Source organism: Oryzias latipes, chromosome 6 (assembly GCF_002234675.1).
Source record: "Oryzias latipes chromosome 6, ASM223467v1".
Classification (NCBI taxonomy): domain Eukaryota; kingdom Metazoa; phylum Chordata; class Actinopteri; order Beloniformes; family Adrianichthyidae; genus Oryzias; species Oryzias latipes.
Genome location: NC_019864.2, coordinates 21,432,711 through 21,459,028, shown reverse-complemented (window position 1 = coordinate 21,459,028; position 26,318 = coordinate 21,432,711). Strand labels below are relative to the sequence as shown.

Sequence of the window (26,318 nt, the reverse complement as noted above, 5' to 3'; positions counted from 1 at the left end):
CTGCTTTAAGTATTGAGCTTTTATTTGTTCACTTGAATAAAACCATCAGTTTTTTATTGAACTTTAATGACCTCCAATTTCACAAGTTCAGGAACGTCAAATTCTTTTTTTTTATTGCCGAAATATTACTGTAAAAAGTTTCATTTTTTCCCCTACACTGCTGCCAAAAAACAGCTCAAGATGTGTAAAAAAATCCTTGTAAGATAAAAACCAAATGACACATTTTCATATGGCTCTCAGCTCCATGCTGCTTTCATTAGGTTGTGCATTTTTATGTGCAAATGCATGAGTACATCAAGAAAAAGATAAAATGTCAGACCGTTAACACTATTACCAAAGTTCAGGTGAGTAGAAAAACTTAGCAGCTGGTTTGGAGTTACTACTTTACCTAAACACAATATTACTGTTCTTCCCAAATCCCTACAGTCAAAAGGCAATTTTAAAAGACATATATTAAATCTGCGTTGTGGTTTTTTTTGTCTTTCTGCTTGGCGACACTTCTATTCTATTAGAATCATTTCCAGAAACCAGCTGGCAAACAGTGGCGTTGTCCAAAACGTTTCCTCTGCGACCGACCAACTGAAGGCGATGTAATACTTTTGGCTCTTTGATGAAAATAAAAGAGCATTGGAGGAGTTTTCTTTGTGTCAGTGGAAAGGGTTGGCACAGAGTTTCATTTGCAGAGTATCCAGGTTTTCGGATTCTCAAGCATTCGAGTCTTCATCCGTCACACTCAGGTTTGGCGAGTTTGAAACCTCCTTAAAGAACTCATCGTCTTTCAGCATGCTCTGATAAGACACAAAAAACAAAAATCAGCAATTAGTCCAGGCATTTTTTTTTTTACTACTCAACAATTTGTTTTTGTGGCAATCGTTGATATTCATTTATTTATTTATTACAACCCAAATTCATTTACAAGTAGTACATTTTTTAATTTATTTAACGGCAATAACTTCAAAAATGAAAAACATATCGTTTCAATGTTTTCTGAGAAAGATCAAAAGTATGCAGACAAAGGTTGGCCGTGGTGCAGCGGTAGGGCGGTCGACCCACGATCGTAGGATTGCAGGTTCGATTCCCGGCTTGCACGCCCATGAGTCGATGTGTCCTTGAGCAAGACACTGAACCCTACCCTGCCTCTGGAGGGAGGTTGGCGCCAGTGCTCTGCAGCGGAGCCGCCACGAGTGTGTGAATGTGTGTGTGACTGTAAAGCGCTTTGGGCCTTGTAGGTAGAAAAGTGCTGTATAAGTCTACGCCATTTACAAAAATAAACCCCTTCATACCTGACTTTATTTCCATTTAGACAAAAAATATTCTTTACTTCCCTTCAAAGTTATGCTAAATTAAGCAGTCCTGGATTTAATGCTAAGAGTGACGTACGACATGAAGAGTTAAAGCGTACACATCTTAAAACAAAAAAAAAGACAACGTCAAAACCATGTCCAAAATATATTCAAAATAAACAACCTAACCTCCTCTAAAGCACTTCCAAAGTTCCAGGTTTGTTAGCTTTACGTTTAATTCTGAATGCAAACTATAGTAAACAAAGGTTGTCGTCATTCTCAACAGCATGTGTGATTGGCTCTTGCATGATGCATGCAGAGACTATGAAAGATTAACAGATCTGCTGAAAAAATTGTTAGGAAATCTGTGATGAGAGAATTTCATTCTCCCATCTTACCGTTAGGTTTTGAATTCCCTCAGAAAACGCCCCAATTTGTCTCACCGTCCCCTCGGAGTCCTCCATCTTATGAAAAAATAAATCAAAGGTCGACATCAGGTCAAAAAGTGAATCATATAGTATTCCATTATAGAAGCAATTGTGATTCTGATGATGATAATATTATTAGGTCAAATCTATGCCATAAAAAGAAAAATAGGACAAAAAAATACAAGAAAGGGAGTGAGAAGAAGAAAAGGCCTTTAAGTTTATTTGAAGTAGCCCACCTGTTCCAACCTGTCGAGGTCATCTTCGTAGATTTGGAGCTCAAAGCCTCTCTGGAAGCTTTGTCCCTTTGGCATCTCCACATCCATTGGACAAACGTACTCCTCACTTTCATCCTGCTTCTTCTTCCTCAGACTGCCAAAGTTACTAAATGGCAGCTTCTTTGGCTGGTATGAAGGAGAAAAAAAAATTAAATATCAAACACACTGTCCACCTGAAGATCATTCTATGTGCTTGTGGAGAGGACAGACAATGAGACATGCACAAACTATTTCCTATAAAATGACAGGTTTTTGATTTTGACTAAAAGTTTAATAATAATCATTATTAAAAGACCACTGGGAACAGTGTTACAATAGATCAAAAGATGATTAAAATGGGTCTTTAAGAATGAGCACCCCTCTCTGCTGGTGTTCCTCTGGGCTGTGTGCTAAGCTCACTACAGTAAAACTGCAACTATAATCTTTCTCCATTTTACACCTTCATCAAATTTGCAGATGACACCACTGTGGCTAGAGCCCAGAAAATCCAGACTGGTTTACAGATTTGAGGTTGAGACTCCCAGTCTGGTGTTATTTAAGTAGCTGAAAGCCAGTCAAAGACTTTAAGGGGACAGAAATTCCGGCCCCTCTCCCCATCAACAACAAAACCTTTGTGATGAAGAACCAGCCGCAGAAACTTCGACTTGAACAACAAGCTCCTGCTGGACTGCACACTGACTTGCTGTCTGCTGATGTGGTATGCAGGCTCCACAGCTGAAAACAAAAGCTGTGCAGAGGGGCATAAATGCCATCCAAAAAACCAAGGTCAGCCGTCTACTCCCCTCTCTGAACAGTAAAAACCAGAGCCCACTGCCTCAGGAAAAACAAGACCTTATTAGGAAGGCCTTCACATACAATCTGCTTGACCCGTTCCCCTCTGGACAACGCTTCAATAAAGCCCAACTGACTACACCTCACTACACAGATTAAAGGTTACAGGATCTCATTATTTCTATTTCAGCGAGAAATTAAAAAGTCCACTATTTTAATTATTTTTTTTGCTATAATTCTGAGTGCAATTAAAATATGTATTCTGTTCTGTTCCCTTGATGGTTAAGAAAAACTCATGACCAAAGCTGAGAAGAACTTCTAATTTCAAGTTACAGGTTCTTTTCATTTCTATTACTACCTTGACTTTAGTGGTGGCAGTGAGTACGGTGTAGTCTGGGTTCTCAAGACACTCCTGTTTAAGCTGTTGAGCCTCTGCACCAATGAGCAAACTGAAGTGTGTTGCGAGGTGGCGCCGCAGGAGGGTCTTGTTGGGGGGGATGTTCAGCAGCAGGGCCATGGTCTCCACATTAAACCGAGGCTCCAGAACCTGAACAGACAGACCAGAAATCAGCGGTTGAAGAGTGGACGCTCGAGACGGGAACTGGAACCAGGGCTTTCCCACCATCAGCCCTCCGTGGACGCCGCTGCCTCTGAGGTTGGGGGCGTACTCAGCGAGGTCCACCGATCGCAGCCACTCCATCACCCTGTGGTTGGTCCACTGGGAAACCTCTGCTGGAGAAATGTTGTTCTACAAAAACACAGAGACAACAAACCCATAGCAATGTTAGGCTTTACACAGACAGAGGAACTTTGTCAATTGTTTTTTTTTTACTGGGATGAATATCAACCTACAAATATGTATTTACATTAACATGTTGGGATGTCACTTGTGAGCTGAGGAAGTATCAAGACTTCTGCAGTGATGTTTTAATGAAGATGTAGTCCATGAGCCAGAGAGAACACAACACAAATGTGATGAGAGTCTTTAACGGTCTATATTAAAGTCTGTGTTCAATACAATGGCTTCCTTGTAGAAGCAGTGGTCTTATAGGAACATCTGATCAGGAAAGGAAGAACCTGCTGAGGGTTATTGAGAACTGTAGACAGATGACTGAAGGTCAGACTCAGCTGCGGAATCAGTTTGGAGGTCAAGCCAGATGTCCAAAATACCTCAACCAGATGTGTGTCTGATATAAAGAAATTTTTCTGATTTGGTCTCACACAGAAGCTTAACCTGAACAGACTTTTGCGGCACAGACCTGCCACTATTTTCTGCCTCTTCCTTCATTTCAGTCACAGATGCTAACCAACCAAGCCCCAGAGCTATCCCACCTTAGACAAAGGTTCCCACTTCTTTCCAAGCTCAGCTCAAACAGACAAGCCACAGCTCAAGCTATAAGGAAGGTGACCTCAATGACAGTAGACTTGATCTCACACTGAAAAAAACTATTCCTGAGAGCACAATGCAGCCGGCATGTCTGAGCCACAGCTGGCAGGTGAGGAGGCCATAATGAACCCACTTTAAATCATTTCCAGAACTTTTTACAGATGTGGCTAATCGCTCATTTGATGGAATATAAATACCAAACTCCCAATCACATTAAAAGGGAATCTCTTTGATTGTTAAAGAATATAGGAATGCTCTGTTGAAGGAAGAACATTTAATAAAAGAACATCTGTTTAGAAAAAAAATACATTGTTTACCCATACAGAAAAAAAACAAAACCTCTTTTTGGTGTTTTTCTTCTCTAAACAATATTCTGTTCTTACGGTGAAAAAATACCACAATTTCAATATTTTTCCCCCTAAATGTGAGACATTTAATATTCCTTCACTTCAGGGTGTAGGTTCACAATTTAGTGTCATTAAAGTGAACCAAAAGCCTCAGCTAAGACTCTTGGAAAGTCTTGTTGATGCGGATGTTCCCCTGAACCCACCTCATCTGACGGTCTGCGGCGCAGACAGTTGGGCTCAAATTTGTTCAGACGAAGAACTTGAATTGCTCTCTTGATGCTGAGGTGATGCAGGACGCTTCCTACTTTCAGAGAAAGCAGGTCATCCTGAAAAGCAGAAACCAGCTATGAGCACGTTTTGGTTTAATCTGCATTCAATAACATTCCAAACAGATCACAGTTGAACCAGAAGTTTTTGTCTTTGTCTCAGCATCCCGAGACACAGACGTCACACATCTCCAATATATCGGCTTTCATTGATGAGACGGGATGGCGCCGCGGTCACCAGATCCACTCCTCCACAGCGCCTGAAAAGAAGTCTTTGTTTGGTGAAAACACTCACTACTGTCATGTAGTGCAGCATGCGACCATCTACTCGGGCCTCATCAAACTGCGTCTTATACTGAGGCAGACCAATGTCATCCAACCATCCTAGGAGGAAAGAAAAGCTTCATTTAATATCTTCAATGTCATTCGGATGTAAAGAAATTAAATAGCCCTTCCACTCAAAGACCACTGCCCAGTTAAATCCTGCTCTGGACAGCAGCTAGTACTCACTTGTTACCCAGTTGTAGTCCAATTTGCCCTTATTATCCTCCTCTTCTGAGCCGAGGGCCTGCAGAGCCAGCTGCAGCTTCTTTCTGTGCAGCGGGTGTTTGATACCCAGCTCCTTTAACATAAAACAAGTGATTATCTCCCGTAATATTCCCCCAAATTCAACTAAGTAAAGCAAGCATGAAAACAGCTCAGTCAATCTAGACTAATTAAATGTTTCGGCTAGGGTTCACCTTCTCCAGGTCAAGTTGCGAGGCCTGCAGCAGCGTCTGTCCAGAAGAGATCCACACACGAGCCATGTTCACGTAAAGGCCAAGTCCCTGCTCCTGCAGCCAGTTGCACACCTGATCCTTAGACCAGCGAGCAAAGGGGGCATCCACATCACTGAGGAAGAAACAGGAACGGACAAGTTCAAACTGCCCGGGGGCTCTGCAGTACACACCCGGCTAGCAGCAAGATAATGAAAGGACATAACAGTTTGTTTTTGTTCATCATCTTAAAAATTTCATTGTGCAATAGAGCAAAAAGGAAAGCACATTCTAACTCATCATTCAGGCTGAATAACTCACTTGTTGCCTCTTTGGAGATCACGGGACCAACCCAATCTGGGTCCGGCTGTTGCCCGTACTCCACCTCGCTTGAACTCACCCTCTGGCAGGTTGTCATCCAGGTTAAATGTGGTGGACTGGCTCCTTTTAAGCCTTATAAAAAACATGTTTAAAACTTAAGCATCCCTAAAAATAATCCTTAACAATTGTTTCCTTCAGGACTAAATTAAAAGTATTTTTAAAAAAAGGGGTTTCTAACTCACTTTCCAAACAGTTTCTTGATTCCTTTGGATTTCTTCCTATTTTCATGGGTTGCGGGAAGCGTCTGCGTGCCGTCGTTGCTTGATGACGTCTGAGGAAGGCCAGCCAGATCCAGATGATCGGTGCCCTGTCGCTCCGTTTCAGCTGAACAAACAAACATCCTCATGAGCATCAGCGTAACGCCAACGGTGAAGGAACAGCGCAGGAAATAATCTAACTACGAGAAAACACATGACGACTCTAAGACACGGGCAGAATGAGAGGTCATGGCACTAGACGGATTAAGCTCTCGAACATTCATGCATCACACAAACTGATGTCAAACTACAACACGAAAGAACCTAAGAGGTAGTTTAAATATTTTGAGGGTGACTACATAGAAAATGAAAGCTCTAAACAGATTTTGAATACAAAAGTGCACACTAAGACATGCAAAGAGACAAATACGTACATGGACTGTATCTAAAGCAGAGATCTGTGCGGCAAGAGAGGTTGTAAATGTTAGAGCTCTCAGAAATACCATTCATAGAAAAACAGGCCAGCTTGATGAATGATAATAGAGGACCGACGGATGGATAAGGTGAAAGGATTTTGTCAGTAGTTTCCTTTGCGTTCTACTACTACAACCCAGCAGCGACTGGTGGTCCATACTGTACCTAGCATAGGGGCACTCGCACTCCTGCTGCGGTCTTCATGTGTTACAAAGAGCACACAACATGTCCAACAAAGAAAAAACAAGACAAGAGGCAGAAATTATGATTGAAATAATAGGGGGATTGGAACGATGGATCACAGATATTAAAAAAAAAAAGGAACACAAACAGGAGGAAGGGCAAACAGCACCATGGAAACAGACGGTCATAATTAAATGGGGAATTGGTTTGTGTGGGCTGCAAATTATGGTCTTTGATCCACATAGTGTAGTCCTTGGGTGTGGCTTTGCAAAATAAAAAGTTTGTGCATGTTCAGTGAAAAACGTCCATCACACTTGCCGTGCAGCCAGAGAGGTTTTGGCTTCACGTCATGCATGAAAACGTTTGGCTCTTACCCAGGTTAGGGCTGCCGGTTGTCTTTTTGCCTCCTCGGATCTTGAAGAAGCCTTTTCCGAAAGATGAGCGAGCTTTTCTGGAGCCGAAGCTGTCATCCTCAGTTGAGGACTGCGAGGGCGCAGTAGAACCGATGGGGTTTTTTTCCCTCGTTATACTCATCTCTTCGTTTGTAGCCTGAGAAGTAAAATAAAAAAATAACCACAATCTATCGTAAAAATATTACTCTTAAAAGGTACAAGAAAGGTTCATCACAATGTTTTTGGTAAATTTGAAACCAAAACACAGAGCATCTTACCTTCTCATTACTGCTAATTTCCAAATGGTCAGGCCCGTCTGCTCTGCTGGGGTCTTGACTGTTAAAGGGGTAAAGTATAAATCCTTACACTCTTGTGAAAGTGGTGAACCACTAATAACTAAGCTACTTCACTAAATGTGATGAAATCTAACAGAACAGCAAGCAAAGACTGCGAAGAAGTGTTCAAATATGCATTCTAAGGTGTTTTTTTTATTCAAAATAAAAAAGGTTTTTAAAATATTTAAATGCTCTCTTAGTAGCCACAGTGAATCAAATTAAATCAAACTTTATTTATAAAGCACTTTTCATATAAAAGCACAACACAAAGTGCTTCACATTAAAACAAAACAAAAGAAATAATATAAAAACAAGCATGAAAATGAAAATAAACAAGCACAAAAATAAAAAATGTAAAAATAGGGCCCCCCTCGCGTACCAATACACAACCCCCCCACTTCTTTCACACATCCCACCCCCCTAACTGATGGGGAAAGACGATGAGAAATAGGCTGAGCACGAAAACAAAATGTTGGAAACGCTAATAATTGGAACCTCCCTCTCTGTGAACAGCTGCATAACCAACCAAATGCAGCATCATAGGCGGGGACCGCTCCACCACAGCTAAGCAGTGATGCAGGTTCCCATCCAGAGTGGCTGAACAGTGGCTGAACAGACCCAGAGGGAGAGGTCCCAACTGAGGAAAGTAAAGTAAACAGAACACTCACGTGGCATCAAGATTTTGGGTAATGGGATAAAACTGAAGAGTATTTTCAGGATTTGTTGGTACTGGGTCCTAAAAGTCCCTCTCCGATCATCTGTTGATCTATTGTAAAAGTGTTCCCACTGCTCTTTCTATTATGATCATGCCTTTTTGAGGAAAAAAAATCTGTTCCATGACCGTGTCTGTAGAGTTTGAGTAATTCATCAAAAATCTGCCTCTGAGTTGGCGTGGAGTAAGCCCGCCCCCACTTCCCACCATTCAGCTCTTTACACACTCTCCCACAAACTTACAGCCAAACAGTACTGGTGCAACAAAAACAGCGAGAAATATTGTAGCGATCTAGCCGTACAGTTTTCAGTCAGATGCCCGCTACAAAATCCGGTTAACTCTGGTAGATTTTATCCTTCAATGTGTTTGCAGATAAAATAATAACCTTGCGTTAATTGAAAGAAACAAACATTTTCTGGTGGCTTTTTGTAGGAAGAAATTTCTCATTTTTGTGTGTCCGATGTTATTCTGTACACACAAATGACTAATCTTGTGCACAAAAAATAAAAAAATGTGGATTTCAGGATTATCAAGACAAAATTGGAGCAGATCGTGTTCACAGAGCATCTCCTCAACTAGCTAGAAAACTGCTAAAATACTTAAGATCATTAGCATTTTTATGCACCACAAACTGCACTGACAGTATACTAATTTATTTAATTTATCTGAAGTAAAATAATCAATGTGGGATGTAGCCTTTACTTTTATTTTACCTTTCTGGTTCTGTTGGTGTGGATTCTGATACTCGTTCTGGGTCAGAATGCGTGGGACTCGGGGACGGAGTTTCAATCGGCACACTTAGAGTCTTCATCTGAAAAAATTGTTTTTTTTAAATAAGAGAAAAGAAGAGTAATGATAAGTTTACAAAAAGCCAATCAAATCAAAGCCATCAATCACTGACGTTTGTTCTTTCAAAGCTTACAGTTTAAATCTTCAAGCTTAATTCATTTGAAAAACAGTTCAGTGGATTATTTGGATATCAAAATCTTAAACGTATTTCTGAAGTGTGAAATTATTGATAGAGCTTTAGTGAGTTAGAATAGTACAAATGAAATTGTGATTAAAAAATGAGGAAGATGACTTTCAGTCACTATCAGACTAAAGCACACAAACCTCGTCAGGACTATTCGTCTTCAGCGGCTCGCCCTCTGAAACCGCCTGCTTTTCTGACTCCACGCACACAGAGTTGGCGGGTGAACATGTGCTGGATTCATCACTAGGGCTCTCCATGTACTCTCCATCTTTTGCTTTTTCTGAAACATTAAACAGTACATTATATGACAGTTAATTCCACCAAATTTCATTCCACCCAAAAAAGTAAAACAATAAACGCGTTTTCATTAGAAATTGAATTAATGTTTCACAGTGGAAGCTCTGATAACTAATTTAACAGAGGAGTTTTAAATGTGCAAAGGCACAACTGGAGATTAAAATCAAAATACTTTATTCCCGGGGAAAAATTAATTTTCAGCAGAGCTCCAATCACCAAATTATACTAGGCAAAATAAAGAAAAAAGAGATAAAAGCTATTTAAACTACAATTAATGATGATGACATCATCAAGGTTCAGGGATACAGCTGTGTTGAGCAGACATCGCCTAAAGCTTCTTCAGAAAAAAAGTGGAAGCAGTTATGGGGCAGAGCATCTGCAGCTGATAAGAAAAAAAGCCAGTAGTGGATTAAATTAAAAAACAAAAAGCGGCTACAAGATGAGCAGTTTCTAAGGTGATACAAGGAATAACATTTTTGTTTAGAGCAACGTATTCTTCTATAACCTCAGAGTCTGATTAGATGAATAGGTGCGGTTCCACCATGTTGACTGTGTTTAGGGGAAGCTTCTCTTTAAGACACTTCCTGTCAGAATGTAAAGCTTGCCACAGGAGAGATTTACATGGAGGCAAAACCTAAAGCTGAATGCTTAGCAGCTAATGAAGGGAAAAGCAGCAAAGTGGAAAAGGAAGCAGGGAATGGTGTTTGTTTGTAAAGGAGAGAATTGCAGCACATGGGCAGCCTGTGGGAAAGCTCCTGCTCACATGGAAAAAGGTGGAAACCAACACCTGGAGGTAGACTTGAGAGGCAAGCTTACATTTCCTCAGAAAAATTGTCTGTACAAATTCAAGGCGCCATGGTTAAAACCATATTGTCAACGTTTATTTCATAGAGCACCTTTTTCTCTGGGAGAACTCAATGAAGGGAGGAAACAAAAATAATCATGAGCAAAAGACAGAAATACTGCAAAAAATGACGATTGAGATGGAGGAATGGAGGGATGGAGTCCTCCAGGTACAGATGCATTGTAGAATTTGTGACAGTTTGCTGGGTATTAAAAGGAGGAGCCTAAAAACAGGTGATTAACAAGACAACACCGCTAGCTGTTCTTGTTAGACATGAGGAAAATCTAAATCTGAGGTGTTCTGGGTCAGAATGTGATTTAAAGATTCTGCTAGGCTTCTAAAGAAATGCTTGTTCTGTTTTATCATCCATTTATCGCTAGCGCATGACATGAGGGATTTGTCCATTATTAAATGAAATGCTTGTAAGGACGAGTCATTTCTTCCCAACAGGTAAGATTTGGAGCTGCTAGACTGTGCTAAATTGGTTATTTGTTAAAGTTGTCATTGTTTTGTATTGATGCCTTCACTGGACTTGGTGGTTTAATGGAGGGATGTCTGGCTGATAGAGCTATTCTATGGAAATGGTTGCTGGGTTGGGTCATTTCTTAAAGTTGATGTTTAAATATGCCTTTCACCTCTTTCCCTTTTGTGGGGACCGGTATTGCAGATGAGCTCAAACCGGGTGGGAGAGTTCAGTCAATCCTGACTTCTCTCATGGGACATGCCTGCCTCTTCTTTTTTTCACTCCCCATCTTCCTTTACCTTTCTCATTTCTGTCTTGAAAACTGGCATTCATGACACTAATCGTTAGGGTTCATTGGTTGTTGGTATTGCTACTACTTGTTGCCGGCTGATTAGCATCTTGTGTTTATAGAGCGGGGGTGGGGGTGTGGGGGCAGACAAAGAGGGGATTGGTTTTGGAATGCTACAGCACACAGAGCCGTCTCAGGGCTCATAGAAACACTGATGGCTAATAGGGTTCACTAGTGACCTGCTTTGAATCTGTAAACCGAAAACGTGTGCGTTATCTGAAGGTGTGGAACCCAAATGTTAGCTAGGGGGCAAAATAGCATTTCTTATTGCAAGGTCTCACAGATGTGTGACTGCCGAATAAACATATCATTTAAAGTGTCAGCTAGGCTTCTAACAACGTGGCTGTCCTTTATTTTTCATTAGAATGATAAATAGTTAATATATTTTGTGCTGGGACATTGATTTTTTTTGCATTGATAGGTTTAAGTGAGGTTTACTCTGTAAAGGTGAATTCTAACCTCCTTTCTTGCCTTGTACTGACATCACCATGTCTTGAACCTTCTTGTACCGCAGAAGCGATTGCTTCAGCTCATCAATCTTACGATCCTGTAACAAAAAAACAAAACAAAAATCAAGTTGCTTCCAGTTCCCCTTCGAGGAAATGTGTTCACCAGGAGCACAACAAAAGTTTCTGTGACTTTTTTTTTGAGAATCACCTTTTCTTCGTTTGCTACCATCAAGGACTCGACTGCTTTTTTCATTCTCTGCACTTCCACATCTGGTGAAGACAGAACATGTTGAACGAGTTGTTTGGTTTCAATAATCAATAATCACATAAGACCTGCAAGTGTGAGCGTGCAAGTGAGGGATTACACACATTTAGGTTGCAACTCCTCTGCAAATCCAGTGAAAATTAAAGCAGACAGGCAAATATTATTTCAAAGAACTTCTCACTTTAGTTGGAACATTTTCACCTTTTAGAAAGCACATTCCAATGAAAAACAATTAAAAAAAAAAAAAAAAACGTATAAACTTGTTTGAGGGTTCCAACATATGCAAACCCTTATAAGTCATAAGATTCATGACTAAATTTGAGTTGAAATTTTAAAAAAGTTCAACAACTATTTAGAAATTTTCATGAAATCATTGAAAGTTTTTTTTTAAATAAACCGTTTAAACAGTTTTATTAAACATTTGCAAGAACAGAAAGACTAAAAACACCTAGAAATCCAATGTGAAAAATACAACAAAAAAAAAACATTAAATGGATTAACAAAGATCGTTTTTTGAAATAAACCAGGATGAGTTTTCATCCTAGGCGGCTTAAAAAAAGATTTGACCCACAAGAGACTACCTGTCTGTAAAGGGGACCCCATAATCTTCTAAAGAAAATGGCTGTAAAAACGTGAAAATCAAAGTTTGATTGTGTTGCAACACAGTTTTTCTTCCAGTTTTTGTCGCCAGATTTCTCTCAAAACAAATGAAAGAACATTTCAATGAATGAGAGTCTCAAAACGCTTTATTCTAGTACAGAAGCAGGCTTCGGAATTGTGCAGAATAAAATGAAAATGTTCCTCATGTTTGCATAAACTTTCAGTATAACAGGCACATAAAGGTCTGTCGACAAATAGGATGATGTTAGCGGAAAAGTGGAACATTTAGAGGATTCAGAAGAAAGACACCAAGGGCAACAGAAGGTGATCATTGCTGGACGGCATTCGAAGGATGAGTGAGCAGTCCGAATGCTTTCAAAAACACTTCATTCCTCGTTTCTTCTGAAAAGTTTCAACAAAATGATCTTCTTGGTCTTTCAGGCTGGAGATCAAAAATTCTGTGGCAGAGGAAATGCACTACTTTGTTTTAGATATACTGACATTCAAAACAATCTGACAGAGACATCGTCCTCTGTGGTCAGCTTTAAGGGGTTATATAAAGGGACAAGCAGAGTTTAGATGGCTCATGCTCGTTCATGCAAAAAAAAAAAAAGTGCTGGGGAGGGTGCAATTATGAAGTGCAGTAATAAACACAAGCAGATAAACCCCCCTTACGTTTTTCCTTCAGCCTCTTTCTAAGAGTTTCATCTGGGTGAGAAACTAAACAGAACACATTGTGACACAAAAGTCTTTTAGAAATGAACTCACTGTGTGCCAACAACAGACAACTCAACTCGGCTTCAACGTGAGATGCAACTAATGCGTGATGTGACGGTTTCCTTACTTCTGTCTGTGGTGTCAGCCCCGCTTGAGGAAATTAGTTTGAAACCCGTTTCACCGTGTAGTTTCTTCATCTCTCCGTCTTTGCCCTCCAGCTCTCTCCTCAACACGATAAGCTCTTCCTGTTCAAATAGAGAAAGCAACAACACGTTTTTTTTGTATGTGATAAGTTTAAACACAATTATTAGAATGCAAGGATCAGAATCCAGAAACAATTCACTTTAAACAGAAGAACATTTAAAAAAAGCCAGTTTTCCAACTCGGGGGGGAAAAAAAACCTATAATTGAAACATACCTGTGGTTTGAGGAGAAAATAAGAAACTGGTGATTTTTAGAAGCAGCCTTAGAAAGCTGTAGTTTTTATAGTATGCCATTTTTTATGTATTTAAAAAGGAAAATTGGAATGCAGGCACTTAGATTCAACTGTTTGACTAAAGACAATGAGAAAAAAGATAAAAAGGAGCTAAAGGGGAAGAGGTTAACAACCATGAAGCACAATGGTCATCCTGACAAAGGCAACCTTCAGAGCCTCAAGTCTGTGCTTGTTCCTCTTGTTTCTCTCTCATCGTGCATCTGGAGCATTGTGTTTAGGCTAGAAAGCTTGGCCATTAAACACTAGCAGTACACAGGAAAATCAAGAGGAGAGAGAAAAGAGCAACACAAGATGTGGAAACAGAGGTCAGACAAAAGGAGTTATCAAACGGGGAAAAATTGTTTCCCATCATGCTTTGTAAAACTGCTTACTTTTTAATTCTACGGGAAGAAACTGAAACATGATATCGCTTTAGATCTAAAGGAATGCAACATTAATTCCTTTCATGTCCAACAGAAAAAATTTACTTAGACCCAATTAAACAAAAACTTTTTTATGCACAAATTTATGTTAAAATCTATTAGCAACTAACCTTTAGAAAAATGTCTCACCTTTCATGAAAAGTCTACAAAAAATAATTTTAAAGAATCTAAACAAAGCAGCTGATTTTTTAAACTTGATATAAATAAGTGTGAACATTTTATTTCTTTTTATTTAAACATGTGGATATTTAAACATTGAGATAAAACATTTTGTTTTCAAGAGGGTCCTTTGAATCAGACATTTACAAAGTAGATGAGAAACAATAAAATAGAAAAAAACAATACAAATAAACAGTAGAATTTAATTCGCAGTCTGCAGAGACTCACTCACACACACAAGCTCTTCGTATTCATCATCAATCAAAATGATAAAGATCTCTATACAGAAATGTTGAGTCAGGAACCAGTTGATGAAAAAGACACTACTCACTTTTGTTGATTTGAGCTTCTTTTCAGACTGTAGTTTTTCATTCTCCAGGTCATTCATCCTGTACCGCAGTTCATTTATTTCAAGAATCAGATCCTGCAAGAGGCAAAGCGCTCAGCTATCACGATAGAAATACTAAAAAGACGCTAAAAATGACCAGAATTAGACTTTTTCTAGAATTCACTTCCTTAATCTAAAACCTTTTTTGATGAGCTGTATCTTACAAATTAGCAAATATTTTCTAATTTAAATGCAAACCTGCTAGGAAGCTTAGAAATGGGAAACATCAGAAATGAATTCCTGAAGAGTTAGTGCAACAAAAAAACCACAAAGGGAATCTGTGATTACTGAACTGGGAAGCAGAACATGCACAAAGCAGTTTTTTGTTCCAGTGAACTGGAAGAGACGACTCTGCTGCTTCAACAACAAGGTGACGTCTGTGAAAGCTTTCCAGGCGCTCTTCACATAGGAGCAGCTTCCTCCCCAACTCACATGGACAACATCTTATCTTTCTATCTATATGAGGCAACTGACCAGAGGGGATCAAACACTCACAGAGAAAACAAAAAACATCTGACTCTGTGATTTGTACCACATTTTCATTAAAAAAAAAAAAAAAACTAAAAAAAAATTGAAAGTCTCCTGATCAGGAAATTGAAATATGATCCCAACATACACACAAGTATTTAAAGAAAGTGTGTGTGTTCACATAAAAGTGAGTTTTAGTCCAAAGCAGTTCACTTACTTCGCTGTCCCTAAAACCGTGATCAAAGTCCTGTTTCTCCTTCTCTATACTGTTCAGCTTCAGCTTGAGGTTGGACACTTCTGACATCAGTTCCAGCTTCTGTGTTTCCAGGGCAGTTCTGCACAGAAGTTCCTGTAAAAACAAAAAAAATTCAAACTAAATTCATTTTCTTTCAGGAACACCTACCTGGAGGCGACAGGCACTTCACAGAGCTGCACACTAGCCAGCAGATTCATCATATATTGACAAAAAGAACAAAGCATAATGGCAATATTCAGATGGCTCGAGTTCTTAAAGACCCACTCCGATCATCTTTTCATCAATCTTAAAGAATCCCCGTGGTCTTTTTATATTATGATTATGCCGTTTTTAGGGTAAATAAAAAAAAAAAACATGTCATTTGTAGGACATAGGTCTTTAGAAATTCCCCTCTGAGCTGGGGGTGGGGGGGGGGTGGGGGTGGGGGTGGCACTGGTGCAGAGTAAGCCCGCCCCCTTACCATCCCCTTGCTGAGATCTCTAAGCAGAGAGTTTGTGCCCCGCCCAGCGTATTTTCTATGTCACAAATAAGCACTTTTTTAAAATGAGATATTTTGTCTAAATTGATTTGAATAAAGAAAATACCCACAAATGCATTTTTTAACCGAATTTTCTTTATATATATATCCTCCATCATCAGAAAATTGCCACAACAGCATGATTAAAAAACCAAAACAGAATTTTCCTCGGTGTGGTTCTTAAAAACAACGTTGACACAAACTTTTTAAGACTAAAATTACGAGTAAAAACTAAATGGCTTTCCCTTTTTCTATTTAATGTCTTGGTGGCTGCTTGAAACAGAAAAATATTTTTAACCAATTAAAAAACTAGCAACCTAAATCCACATTAGATTTCAACCTAGGATAATTACAGCATCAACCAGTTTCCTGCAGATGACTCAGAGCCGCATGTTCACTAAAGTGTGACAGCCTCCAAATATTTAAAATAAATAAACAATATCATTATTTCATAGAACCCCACTAAACTTGAGGCACAAATCTTGCATAAACTTAAAGAAACTTGATAATTTCTACATCACATTTTGAATTGTGTCTATTATCCTTTTAGCTTTAAGTTAGAAACACTTGCAGCTGTTTTGAGAGATTCAAGTGTTCAAAAATGTCTAAAAATTGTGCAACACAACCATAAGTCTGTGGGTGTGCCAAAAATCTTAGCAAGTGTTACCTGATATTTAAAAACATTTTTTTATGTAAAAGCCTTATGCAGTTTGTGGTAAATGCTAACAGCCCATTCACATTCAATTAGTAATAAAGCAACCTGCAGCAACAAAGCAGGAAAAAGTAGCTAACAGCAACTCAAAAACAGAAAAATGCATAATGTAAAACTCTAACCTTTCCTATTAAAAGTCAAACCCATCCAGCACAGAGAACACAGACTCAACTATTTTTGTAGGAAAACCATTACAGATCAAATGAACACAAACTTGTTGGAGCATCTCCTCTGTAGCATTGAGTTTCTCCCTGTGCTCCTCCAAACACAAATCCAGATCACGGATCTTCTCTCCTTGAGCTTCCACCTGGTCGGTCAGCACACTGACCTAAAAAAACAGGGATTCTTTATTTCAAAGTTTATGACTCCTGAAGAAATTTAGTTTTGCAAAAGGCAAAAACAAAAAAAAGTTATTAGATGGGTACCTGAAGTACCAGAGACTCCTTATCGTTTTCCAGCCGAGAAAGCCTTTCTTGGTAATGATCGCCTCCGCCAACAGAGACGTGACCGTTGGACTGCAGAGAGGAGAAAAGCCAGATCAGATGCAGAAATAAGAACTAGACGTTTCAACGTGGTGAGCAGTTATTCTGGTCTTTTAAGCCTCTAAAGATGATTTTGTCCAACAATGATCATCGATTTATTCCACTGTGAGGCTGGGGGAGACACTTCTGTGTTCTGCAAAAACAAAACCAAACAGGATGGAAAAGAAGGAACACATTCAGTCGGCTCTTTCAACCTTGCATCAGTCAGTAAGGCAGCAGGCTTCTGTGCAAACTAAACGCTCCTGCACATTCTCTTGCATTTTGAAAGAAACCCTGCAGATCAAACCTACGGTGTTTTCTCTGAGCAAACAAATCTTAGTTGTGAGCTTGCATGAAGGATTGTTTGACAGTGTGGCTGTGCATTTACAGTGTCAACACAGCACACAGAAAAGGCTTTTTCAGATTTAAATCACTATTAATATAGCATGTTTGCCATACTTTCTCTCCCTTAAACCTTTCAGTGATCATTAGGCAAAATGTAATAAAACATTATGAGAAGCAAGATAGTCTAAATTCAGTTCCACTAAAACAGCAGTTGGTTCACTTTACAAATACAACCAGCTACAGAATAACACAAACTGATCTGGCCTGTTCTGATGAATGGCAAAATATTTGAAAGCAACTTTTGTTAACAAACCCCATCTAACTCAATGTTTTTCATCTAACTTAATTGTGTGTGTTTTTTTTTTTATAAAATCCTCAAAACAAGTTTCCTGAGTGGATCCAAAAGCTGTAAAATCAAAGTTTTCCCACATTCTTATTTCTATATTGTTAAATAATAAAACCATTTGGTTTAACCCCTTCATGCCATATGTAGCTAATTTGGAACATACCATTAAATCCAGGACTTCACTGAATTTAGCATCGCCTTGACCAAAAAAATAAACAAATTGAAACAGAAAATGTAAAAATAAAGTCAGACAATGAAGGGGTTAACGCGTGCTCTGTTTGTCCAAGTTTCTGCTGACATATTTTTAAAGTTACTCTTTCACACCAAGACCATCTTATCATGGGACTGGCAAAGAAAGTTGAAAAACGTCCCACTTTTGGCACATTTTCAGGTCTAGTTCAGTGTTTGGTCTGCAGCAGAGATCAGCAGAGTTTTTTCATTCTCCAACCAAAGCAAACTGTGGAGGGACCAAAACAGTTCAGTGTGAAAGAGCTCCAATAATTTGCCATGTGTTTTCCTTCCCCAACACTTGAGAGGGTGTGCTTTCCTTATCACACAGCTGTGCTTTTCTAGATTCTTACCAGGTGACCGTTGAGCCACTCAACCACACTGTCGGCTGTGGAGTCTGGGATTTGACAGCGGAGACTTTCCCTTTCCTCTGTGTCCATCAAGTCCAGGATACTCCTAAGGTCTTCCAAAAGATGAAGTGCTCTCAAACCCCCCATGAAGGGAGAGGTGGGCGACTGGCAGTCAAACAAACCATTGGAGTAATCTAAGGCTTTGGAACCTGTGGGAAGGACGAACAGCAACAGAAGACATGTTTAAATGTGGTTCATGTTCACACAGAGAACTGAAAAAAAAAAAAAAAATCCACTAGAACAAAAACAAATAAACATTTGACATTTTAGACAGCCACGCTTTAAATAATATAAAAATATTTTCAACTAAATTTTAGTCTGTCATTATAAACAATTAGAATTATGAATTATTGGCATCTAACATAATAAAAAAGCTGAATTGTTTACTCTTAAATGTAAACAAAAACTGAAGCCAAACCCTGTCTGAATAAATCCCTTCTGAAATGCCCAACAAACTTCAATTATGTTGTTAACACTGACTCCATCTAGAAGATCTTTATCAGTGTTTTAGATTTTGTTACAACTGAAGCTGAGTTTTATGCAGCCATAACCGTACCTGCTATAATGCCATCCATCTGCTCCAGGGCAGCAGCCAACATGTCGCTCGCATCAGACATCATCTTTACTCACAGCTAAACCTATAAGAGAAATTATTGATCTTTTTTAATCAGACAAAAAAAAAATAGTAAAAACACTGGGAATGCTTTTGAAATACATCAAAAAATGATTTGAGTGGGACTTAAAAAAATAAATCAGCATAGCGTACGGTCCTATAATATTGTTTGATTTGTTTTTTTTTAAACAACTTTTCTAACATAAAACTCACATTCAATGTGACTGAAATGGGAAAACAGTTATCTGAACCAAAACTTGAGAACAACTGATTAAGAATGTTAATGTAATAATCAATCATCAAGTCTGGTGACCTGGTTTACACCAGGCAAAAGTCCTGAGACTGAGTGCATCTTTACAAAAATGTGCCACCATGAATTAAGTTTTGGCGTGGCCGCTCGGTGCTAAATATGGACACATAGGCCACCATTTAACCAAACACACACATGCCAACCAGACTCTTGGACCCTAAAACAAGCTATAAAGAACAGAACTATTTTTAGTTGCCTCGTTTCCTCCTCGTAGCTTTAAATCAGAGAAGGTTTGTGCATTCTTGACACTGAAAGAATGAAGAAAGGTCTATTTTATAACACCAATCAGTCCCTTTATCTACAACACGGGTACACAGAATGTCCTGCCAGAGAGACCGTGTTTGTGTTCCTGCCTTGGACATCTGCCCAAACACCATAACATCTCATTTCTTTTTGTATATTCAGTCAAACAGGGCTGCTGTACATTCATGCACGCTTAAACATGTTTACAGCAGCACATAAACACACACCTTTTCCTTTCATCGGCTGCCTCACATCCTGTGACACGACAGCGTTTTCAAACTTTATAGAAGCCACCCACAGACACTGCACTATCATTTCAGCACATGTGTGCTCACATTTTCCATTATCTATAAATTAAGCACGTATTTAAACAAGACTTTTCAGGGCGCACAGCAAAGGGGAAGAGGAGGCACCAGTGTTCTGCAGTAAACCACTGAATGGTTTCCAACAATTAAAATCTGAGTGAGTTAATACTTGTTGGAGGTGCTCTCCAGGGGCTTGTTGCCACATATTTTGCGCATCATACAGACAAAATTAAATAGAGGTAAAGCTCAAAACTTATGAGAAAATAAAAATATGATGTCACATCTATGGCAGTTTTCAGGTACTAGAATCCAAAGATTTGCAGGGATCCATTTAATTCTTGTCAGTGATTTCTTTTTTTACCATAAACTGATTCATTTCCACTTATAACTTGTTTCTGTTTTCAATATCTAAAAATATGTGTTTCTTTTAATATAGATTTTTAGTTTATGAGCTAAAGTGTTAGTATAACGGTTGAAAAAGACTAACTACTGTCACTCAATGCTTAATCCTACCACGTAACAACAGCTGACAAAAAAAAAGGGGGATTTTGTTTTGTGACGACTTAAAGAATGTAAGCCTGCCGGGCATCCTATTCAAAACCCTGAGACAGTTTTTAACCTCTCACAGCTGAAGTGCAAATATGGGTAATGTTCACACAGGCCTCTCGGCAAACATACTTCAAAAACAGCAGGCAGGGTTTGGGCATGCTGATCTGGAAACCTGCAGTCCATGTGTCAGTCAGAATGCAAAGCTAACAGTCAGCTTTTTCTCAGCAGTTTTTGCTCTGGAACTGGTCTCAACACACACAATACGTAATTACAGAGGAGTGAACTCTGTCCTGGAGTCCTGGGAAGCTCGCATGGTGTGTTAATCATATGTAAACACAGCAAGGTTGTTTAGGAAGCCTAGAAGGTGCCTTTGCTGTCTTTAGAAAGAGAAGCCATTGTCCTCCTAGCACCCTACCCGCCAATTTTAACCGCACCTTAGACATTTAGGGCCCCTTGGTGGGGAGGGTGAGGGGACGTCACTGTGAGTAATCAGGAGACGTCCCCTTAGTGCCCTACCCGCCAATTTTAACCGCACCCCCCTTAGTACACACACCCCTCCCCCCTCAATATATACATCCCAACATAAACACACACACATGCACACACACACTCTCTCAAACACACATACACGCACACACATTTTGCAAGGAAGGTGGGACCTAGGACCATCTGTCCCCTGCCTCTTCCCTGGTGGGGGGTACGGGCCCCTTTGCAACGGCGGCTGTGTCCCCGGGGTGCTGGCTTCCTGGGCCCGGCGGTGCTCTCTCCGCGCGGTGGGGGGGTTCACATTACATCTGAGCCGGGGGTGTTCGTGTCCCTGGGGGGTGGGTTCTGGTCCTTGCTCCTGAGTGCTGGGCCCCGCCAAATTTCCAACTGTGGCCGAGCCTGGTCGGGCCATATTTACAACACCCCTTGTGGGCCCTCTTTTTTCCCCGGGGTTCCCCCCTCCTGGGCGGGGGCGGCGGGCCCCTGCCTCGCTCCTCCCTGGACCAACCGTTGGCCGGGCGGATGGCTGCCTGGAGTGCGGAGTGGGTCTCCCTTGGGGGGTCCTGGCCCGTACCTGGGGTTGGGGCGGGGGGATGCCCGGAACTCCTGGGTGGTGGTGGGGTGCTCGTCTGGGGCTGTGGGCGTCCTTCTCCGGTGGGGCCCTGCGTTGGGTTCTCCCGGCGCGGCGGGGGGGCTGCTCTCCTGGTTGGGCTGGGGCGGCGCCCTCTTTCCCTCCGTGCCTCCCTGCTCTCTGGCTCTGGGGGCCTTGCGGCGGCCCTGCTGGCCCTGGCCTGGGTGGTGGGCTTGGTCGCCCGGGCGGCGGTTGTTCCCTGCCGGTTCCCGTGTGGTGTTGGGGGGAGTCCGGCTGCCGCTGCTGGTGCGGTGGGGGTCTTGGGGTGGGGATGGCTGGGCACTCTCCCTCCTTCTTTTCACGTTCCACCATCCATTTTAGAAGAACATAAACACTCACCTGAGCACAGGTGTCAGCTCAACAGACTGAATGACTGAAATATTTCACACTAGTTGGTTTTAAGGCATAAGTATGCGTGTGAACACTATCTGTTTTGTGTACATGTCGACAGGTGGACATTTTTGCAACTAACAAGTGTGTTTATAACATTTGAGTGTGTGTGTGGACAGGCTCCGCCCTTTTTTTTGTTTTTTTTTTACATTTGAACCTTACCATAATGATTAACAACCAGTAAACTTGTTGCTTTATGCTGCTTCATGGTCTTATCCCCCTTCCCCTCCTATTATCACCCCCTACCCCCCCTCTCTCTAACGTCCCTCTTTCTTCTTCCCCTCTTTCCTTTTCCGTCCGGTCCAACACCAAAGATTTTCAGACATGTTTGAAATTAATAAAGTTTGGCCTCAATTACAAAAGGGGTTTATTCAGACATACCTTTGGTTTGTCTGAAGATTAATAACCCCTCTTGTTAAAGTAAAATATGTCCAACCCAAGAGGCCCTCAGCTCTCATCTGTCTGCCTAGCTGTTGGACAGGACAAGTTAAAAAAAAAAAAAAAAAAAAAAAAAAAAAAAAAAAAAAAATAGAAAGAGAAGCCATGATGCCTTTACATCCCACTCCAATCATCTTTTGATCTGTTGCAAAAGTGTTCCCAGTGCTCTTTTAATGATGATTTTAAGTTTTCAGCCTAAATCAGAAAACCTGTGTTGATTTCAAGAACATAGTTTCTGCAGAGCGGCAGTAGTTCATTAGAAATTTACCTTTAAGTTGAGGGTGGGATTGTTGGCAGGGAGTGAGCCTGTCCTGACTTCCCATAATTTCTTTGTTTACACTCTCTCCCACTAGCTTAGAACCCCTCACACCCCCTAATTTAACATTCACGGTGCAACAAAAATGGTGAGGAGTATTGGAGCTATCCAGCCGTACAGTTTTGAGCCAGATGCCAGCTCAGACGAGGAAAACATAGACGTACATGGAACCATTTGTCTACAAGTGGATCCATCAGAATGGAGGGAATCAGGGAGCTTGTGGCCAACTAATTTTAGCTTCTACATCACAGCTGCAAGCTTTTTCCAATGGCATTTTTTTTATTTGGTCCTGATTCTCAATGATTTGAATTAAGAAATACTTCGAAACCCAGTTTTAAGATAAAAAATTAAGATTTCTTTAGGTGTGTCCTCCATCATCAGAAAAATGCCAAAAGAGCATGTTAACAGCACATTTATCATGGGAGTGGGTCTTCAAAGGGTCCAGGAGTAAAAACTGTTTTCCCTATTACAGCAGCATATGAGCAATTACAATAAAATCCAAGATACCAAAGAGACAGATCTAACTTCTCAGCATATTAAACCCTGATAAATCCTCAGATTTGTTTTGGAAGAAAATATATTTTCATTGTAATTGTTTAAATCAATCTCCCAAATTCCCTCTGTGGAAATGTAAACACTAAAAGAATCTCAGCAGTCCATCAGTGCTCTCAAAGACAGGCTACCTCTATTGGCAGTACCCCCACCAGCCACAAGACCAACAGAAAGGTCTTTTGTTCATCACAGACAGGTGTTTTGACCGAGAGGCATGCGGTCCTCTACTAACATGGTCCTTATGACAAAAACCTGTCTGCATTCTCTTTATGCACATCCTCATAACCACCCCAGAGGGGCAGGGGCTGTTCAAAAAAGCAGCCTTTGCCCTACAGCCATATAATTCATCAAGACAGCCAGAAAATGAGGACCACAAAGAAAAAACTGGACCACAATGATCACCCCCTGCTGCCTGCATCCTCCAGGCAAAGAAAACTTTTATAACAGACCCTTAAAAGACCTTCAGTGAGAGCTCAGATATTCCTGGTATATGGGGGGGTAAGGGGGGGTCCTTAAATTTCTAATATAACAGAATAAAAGCTGCAGGCGCTCTTCTTTGTGAGGGGAGAGAAAGTTTAGTTAGCACTGCATGCATTTGACTTTGACATGCTGGGTTTACACGGAGTTGCTATGGAGGTTAAAAAAAAAAACATGGTAACACAGGAATTTAACAAAACCAACCCTATTTTTATCCCGGAAACGCATATTATCTCCAGATAAAAACCTTACATCCCTGCTTTTCTAAACAAAGACACTCATTTTCCACTTTTCCATGGATGTATTTTACTAGAAAGCTAAACGTTTATCCAGTTTGACTCCAAACAGAAAATACGGTAGCCACTCTGTTTGCTACTAAAGGAGAAAAGCTTATTAGCCGTTTATAAAATTGCCTAATTGTTATTGCATTTCTATATTAATTAGTAGTAAATTTGATTTTAAACAAAGTTCCAGAAATTAAGCCTTTTATTCTTGCAAAAAATGAAGCTATTTCCATATAGTTTGAACTGACCGAATACAAAACTAATTTCTTTTTCCCAGCTAGTTAGGAGAGATTCGAAAGAGAGATTTCCTTTTATATGGTTAATCAGATTTCAATCTTTAAACCTAAATTCAGTCACCTTAAGTAATTATATGTCAAGACAATTAAACTAATCAATTTGAAGCTCGTTTAAAAGAGAATATTGTTTGGTATGAACCCAAATGCTGAATAAAAATTGCCCACTTTCAATTTCTAGTGTCATATTTTGATCTTTTGTAAAAGCATTCCTTGTGCTCTTTTAATTATGATTATGCTGTTTTTAGGCAAACTCAAAAGATAAGTGTCGTTTTCTAGGACATAGTTTCTGTAGAGTGGCCGTAGTTCAAACATTTGTCTCTGAGTTGGCACAGGGTCGGTCTGGCCTGACTTCCCATCATCCCTTTGTTTACACTCTCTTACTAGCTTACAGCCCTTCATTAGCCTAACCTAACATTGTTGGTGCATGAGCTATCCAGCAGTGCAGTTTTGAGCCAGATGTTAACTCAGATGAGGAAAACAAAAACATACATGGATGTATGTGTCTACAAGCAAATGCATCAGAATGGAGCAGAGCAGGGAGCTAGCGAATTGTTGTAGCAGCTTTTAAATCACACCTATTGGCATAAGTTCCACCTGCTCCTGATTCACAACAATTTGAATGAAGAAATACTGGAAAATTCCATTTTGAGCTCAACTTTCTTTACAAATGTCTTCCATGAGAAGAAAAACATCAAAAGAACATGTAAAAAAAACCAACATTTTCAGTGGTTTTGGTCTTAAGGTGTATATTTATTTTGAAATACTTTTTAATATGACTTTTTGGACAACACAAGGGAATGCATTCAAAAATAAAGATGCTCCAGGATAATCAACCAATCAGAGAGCAGGATATTTTATAATGAAACAATACAAATTTCAAGTGAAGTAGATTTCATTTATTATATCAGCCTCTATGGGTTGATGTAAGAAGTTAAATTATAGGCAAAGGCATTATAGGTTCAAGAAATCCACTTTTTGCTTTTTAGGCAAGTCAAACGTGAATAAGAATGAGGAGTGCTTGAATTTGTACTGAAACATGTTCATAATAATAATCATTTAAAAAATTAGAATGTGAGTTTTCCTTAAATTGGCTAAATGAGCAATGCAAAAGGAAGTCAAATAAAAAAAAATCAAAATGCTGTATCTGTAAACTCTTTGATGTATTGATTTAAAGAAAGTTTCTTATACTTAATCAAGATGACTCTACTCTGGGAACTTGTGAAGTTTGACTCCAAACAACTGGATGTTTTGAAAAGCATGAGAAAAGCGAGACCAAACAATTTTCGAGGTCGACGAGAGAGGGGCACAACAACTTATTAGGTTTCAAAGCGCTACCATAACAAAAATAATATTTAAAAAAAAGACTAATCTTAAAAAACAACAAAAAAAAACAACCTCCAGACTAAACTTTCAGACTGACTCATCTCACCACCAATGCCGACTCACAGACAGTATCACAAAAACTCCTTCAGACTTGAGGCTCTACGTGTCCTGGCTGAAGCAGCATGGCTTCAAACACCCACAAATCCGCTGACGTGTGGTCATAAACCAGTATTTATTTAAAACATTCAACCTAAAACTAGCTTAACAGCAAACTAGTCAAACAGAAACACTTGCTCTGTGCTAATTTTTCCGGTATTATAATCCTCAAAATAAGACATCTTTGAGCACTAACTATTAACTTGTAAAAGTCTGAAACTAGTCTCAAAGTTCAAACTCTGGAAGATATTTAACGAGTTTTTAACGTTAAAGTCCGTCGCTCCACATTTTTATAGTGAGTCCTGTAGTGTAACAGGAGCGGCATTAAACCTCCATAAGTTTGAAAACAAAAATAAATCACGGTTTAGAACTCTTACCTCAACTTTAGTGGAATAAATTCAACGTTCCGTTAGTTCGTTCCTGCTACCATGAAGACAAAAAAAACCCTAAAAGGTACTTTCTGAACCTCTGCGTGCCCACCAGAACTACCCGACACCCCTACACATCCCTACGCCATGATGTCGATGTGACAACAGGG

The 26,318-nt window shown here is 39.9% G+C and overlaps 1 protein-coding gene across 4 annotated transcripts; it reads right to left on the bottom strand.

The window, feature by feature from the left end:
- ppfibp1 (PPFIA binding protein 1) lies at positions 1-26,318 on the bottom strand. Of its 4 annotated transcripts, XM_011476276.3 has the most exons (27): positions 26,158-26,318; positions 18,968-19,049; positions 18,355-18,560; positions 16,987-17,076; positions 16,776-16,889; positions 15,294-15,425; positions 14,552-14,644; positions 13,271-13,388; positions 13,102-13,146; positions 11,770-11,831; positions 11,572-11,659; positions 9,300-9,439; positions 8,900-8,997; positions 7,418-7,475; positions 7,122-7,296; positions 6,730-6,762; positions 6,076-6,217; positions 5,834-5,965; positions 5,498-5,648; positions 5,268-5,379; positions 5,053-5,141; positions 4,695-4,817; positions 3,380-3,505; positions 3,116-3,304; positions 1,948-2,112; positions 1,682-1,747; positions 1-788 (listed from the first exon to the last, which is right to left on the bottom strand). In XM_011476276.3, the coding sequence occupies exons 2-27, from the start codon at positions 19,029-19,031 to the stop codon at positions 705-707; spliced, it is 2,895 nt and encodes a 964-aa protein (XP_011474578.1). In that variant the 5' UTR covers positions 19,032-19,049; positions 26,158-26,318; the 3' UTR covers positions 1-704. The 4 variants fall into 4 exon arrangements, with proteins under 4 accessions (XP_011474578.1, XP_011474579.1, XP_011474580.1 ...); XM_011476277.3 differs by lacking the exon at positions 6,730-6,762; XM_011476278.3 differs by lacking the exon at positions 13,102-13,146.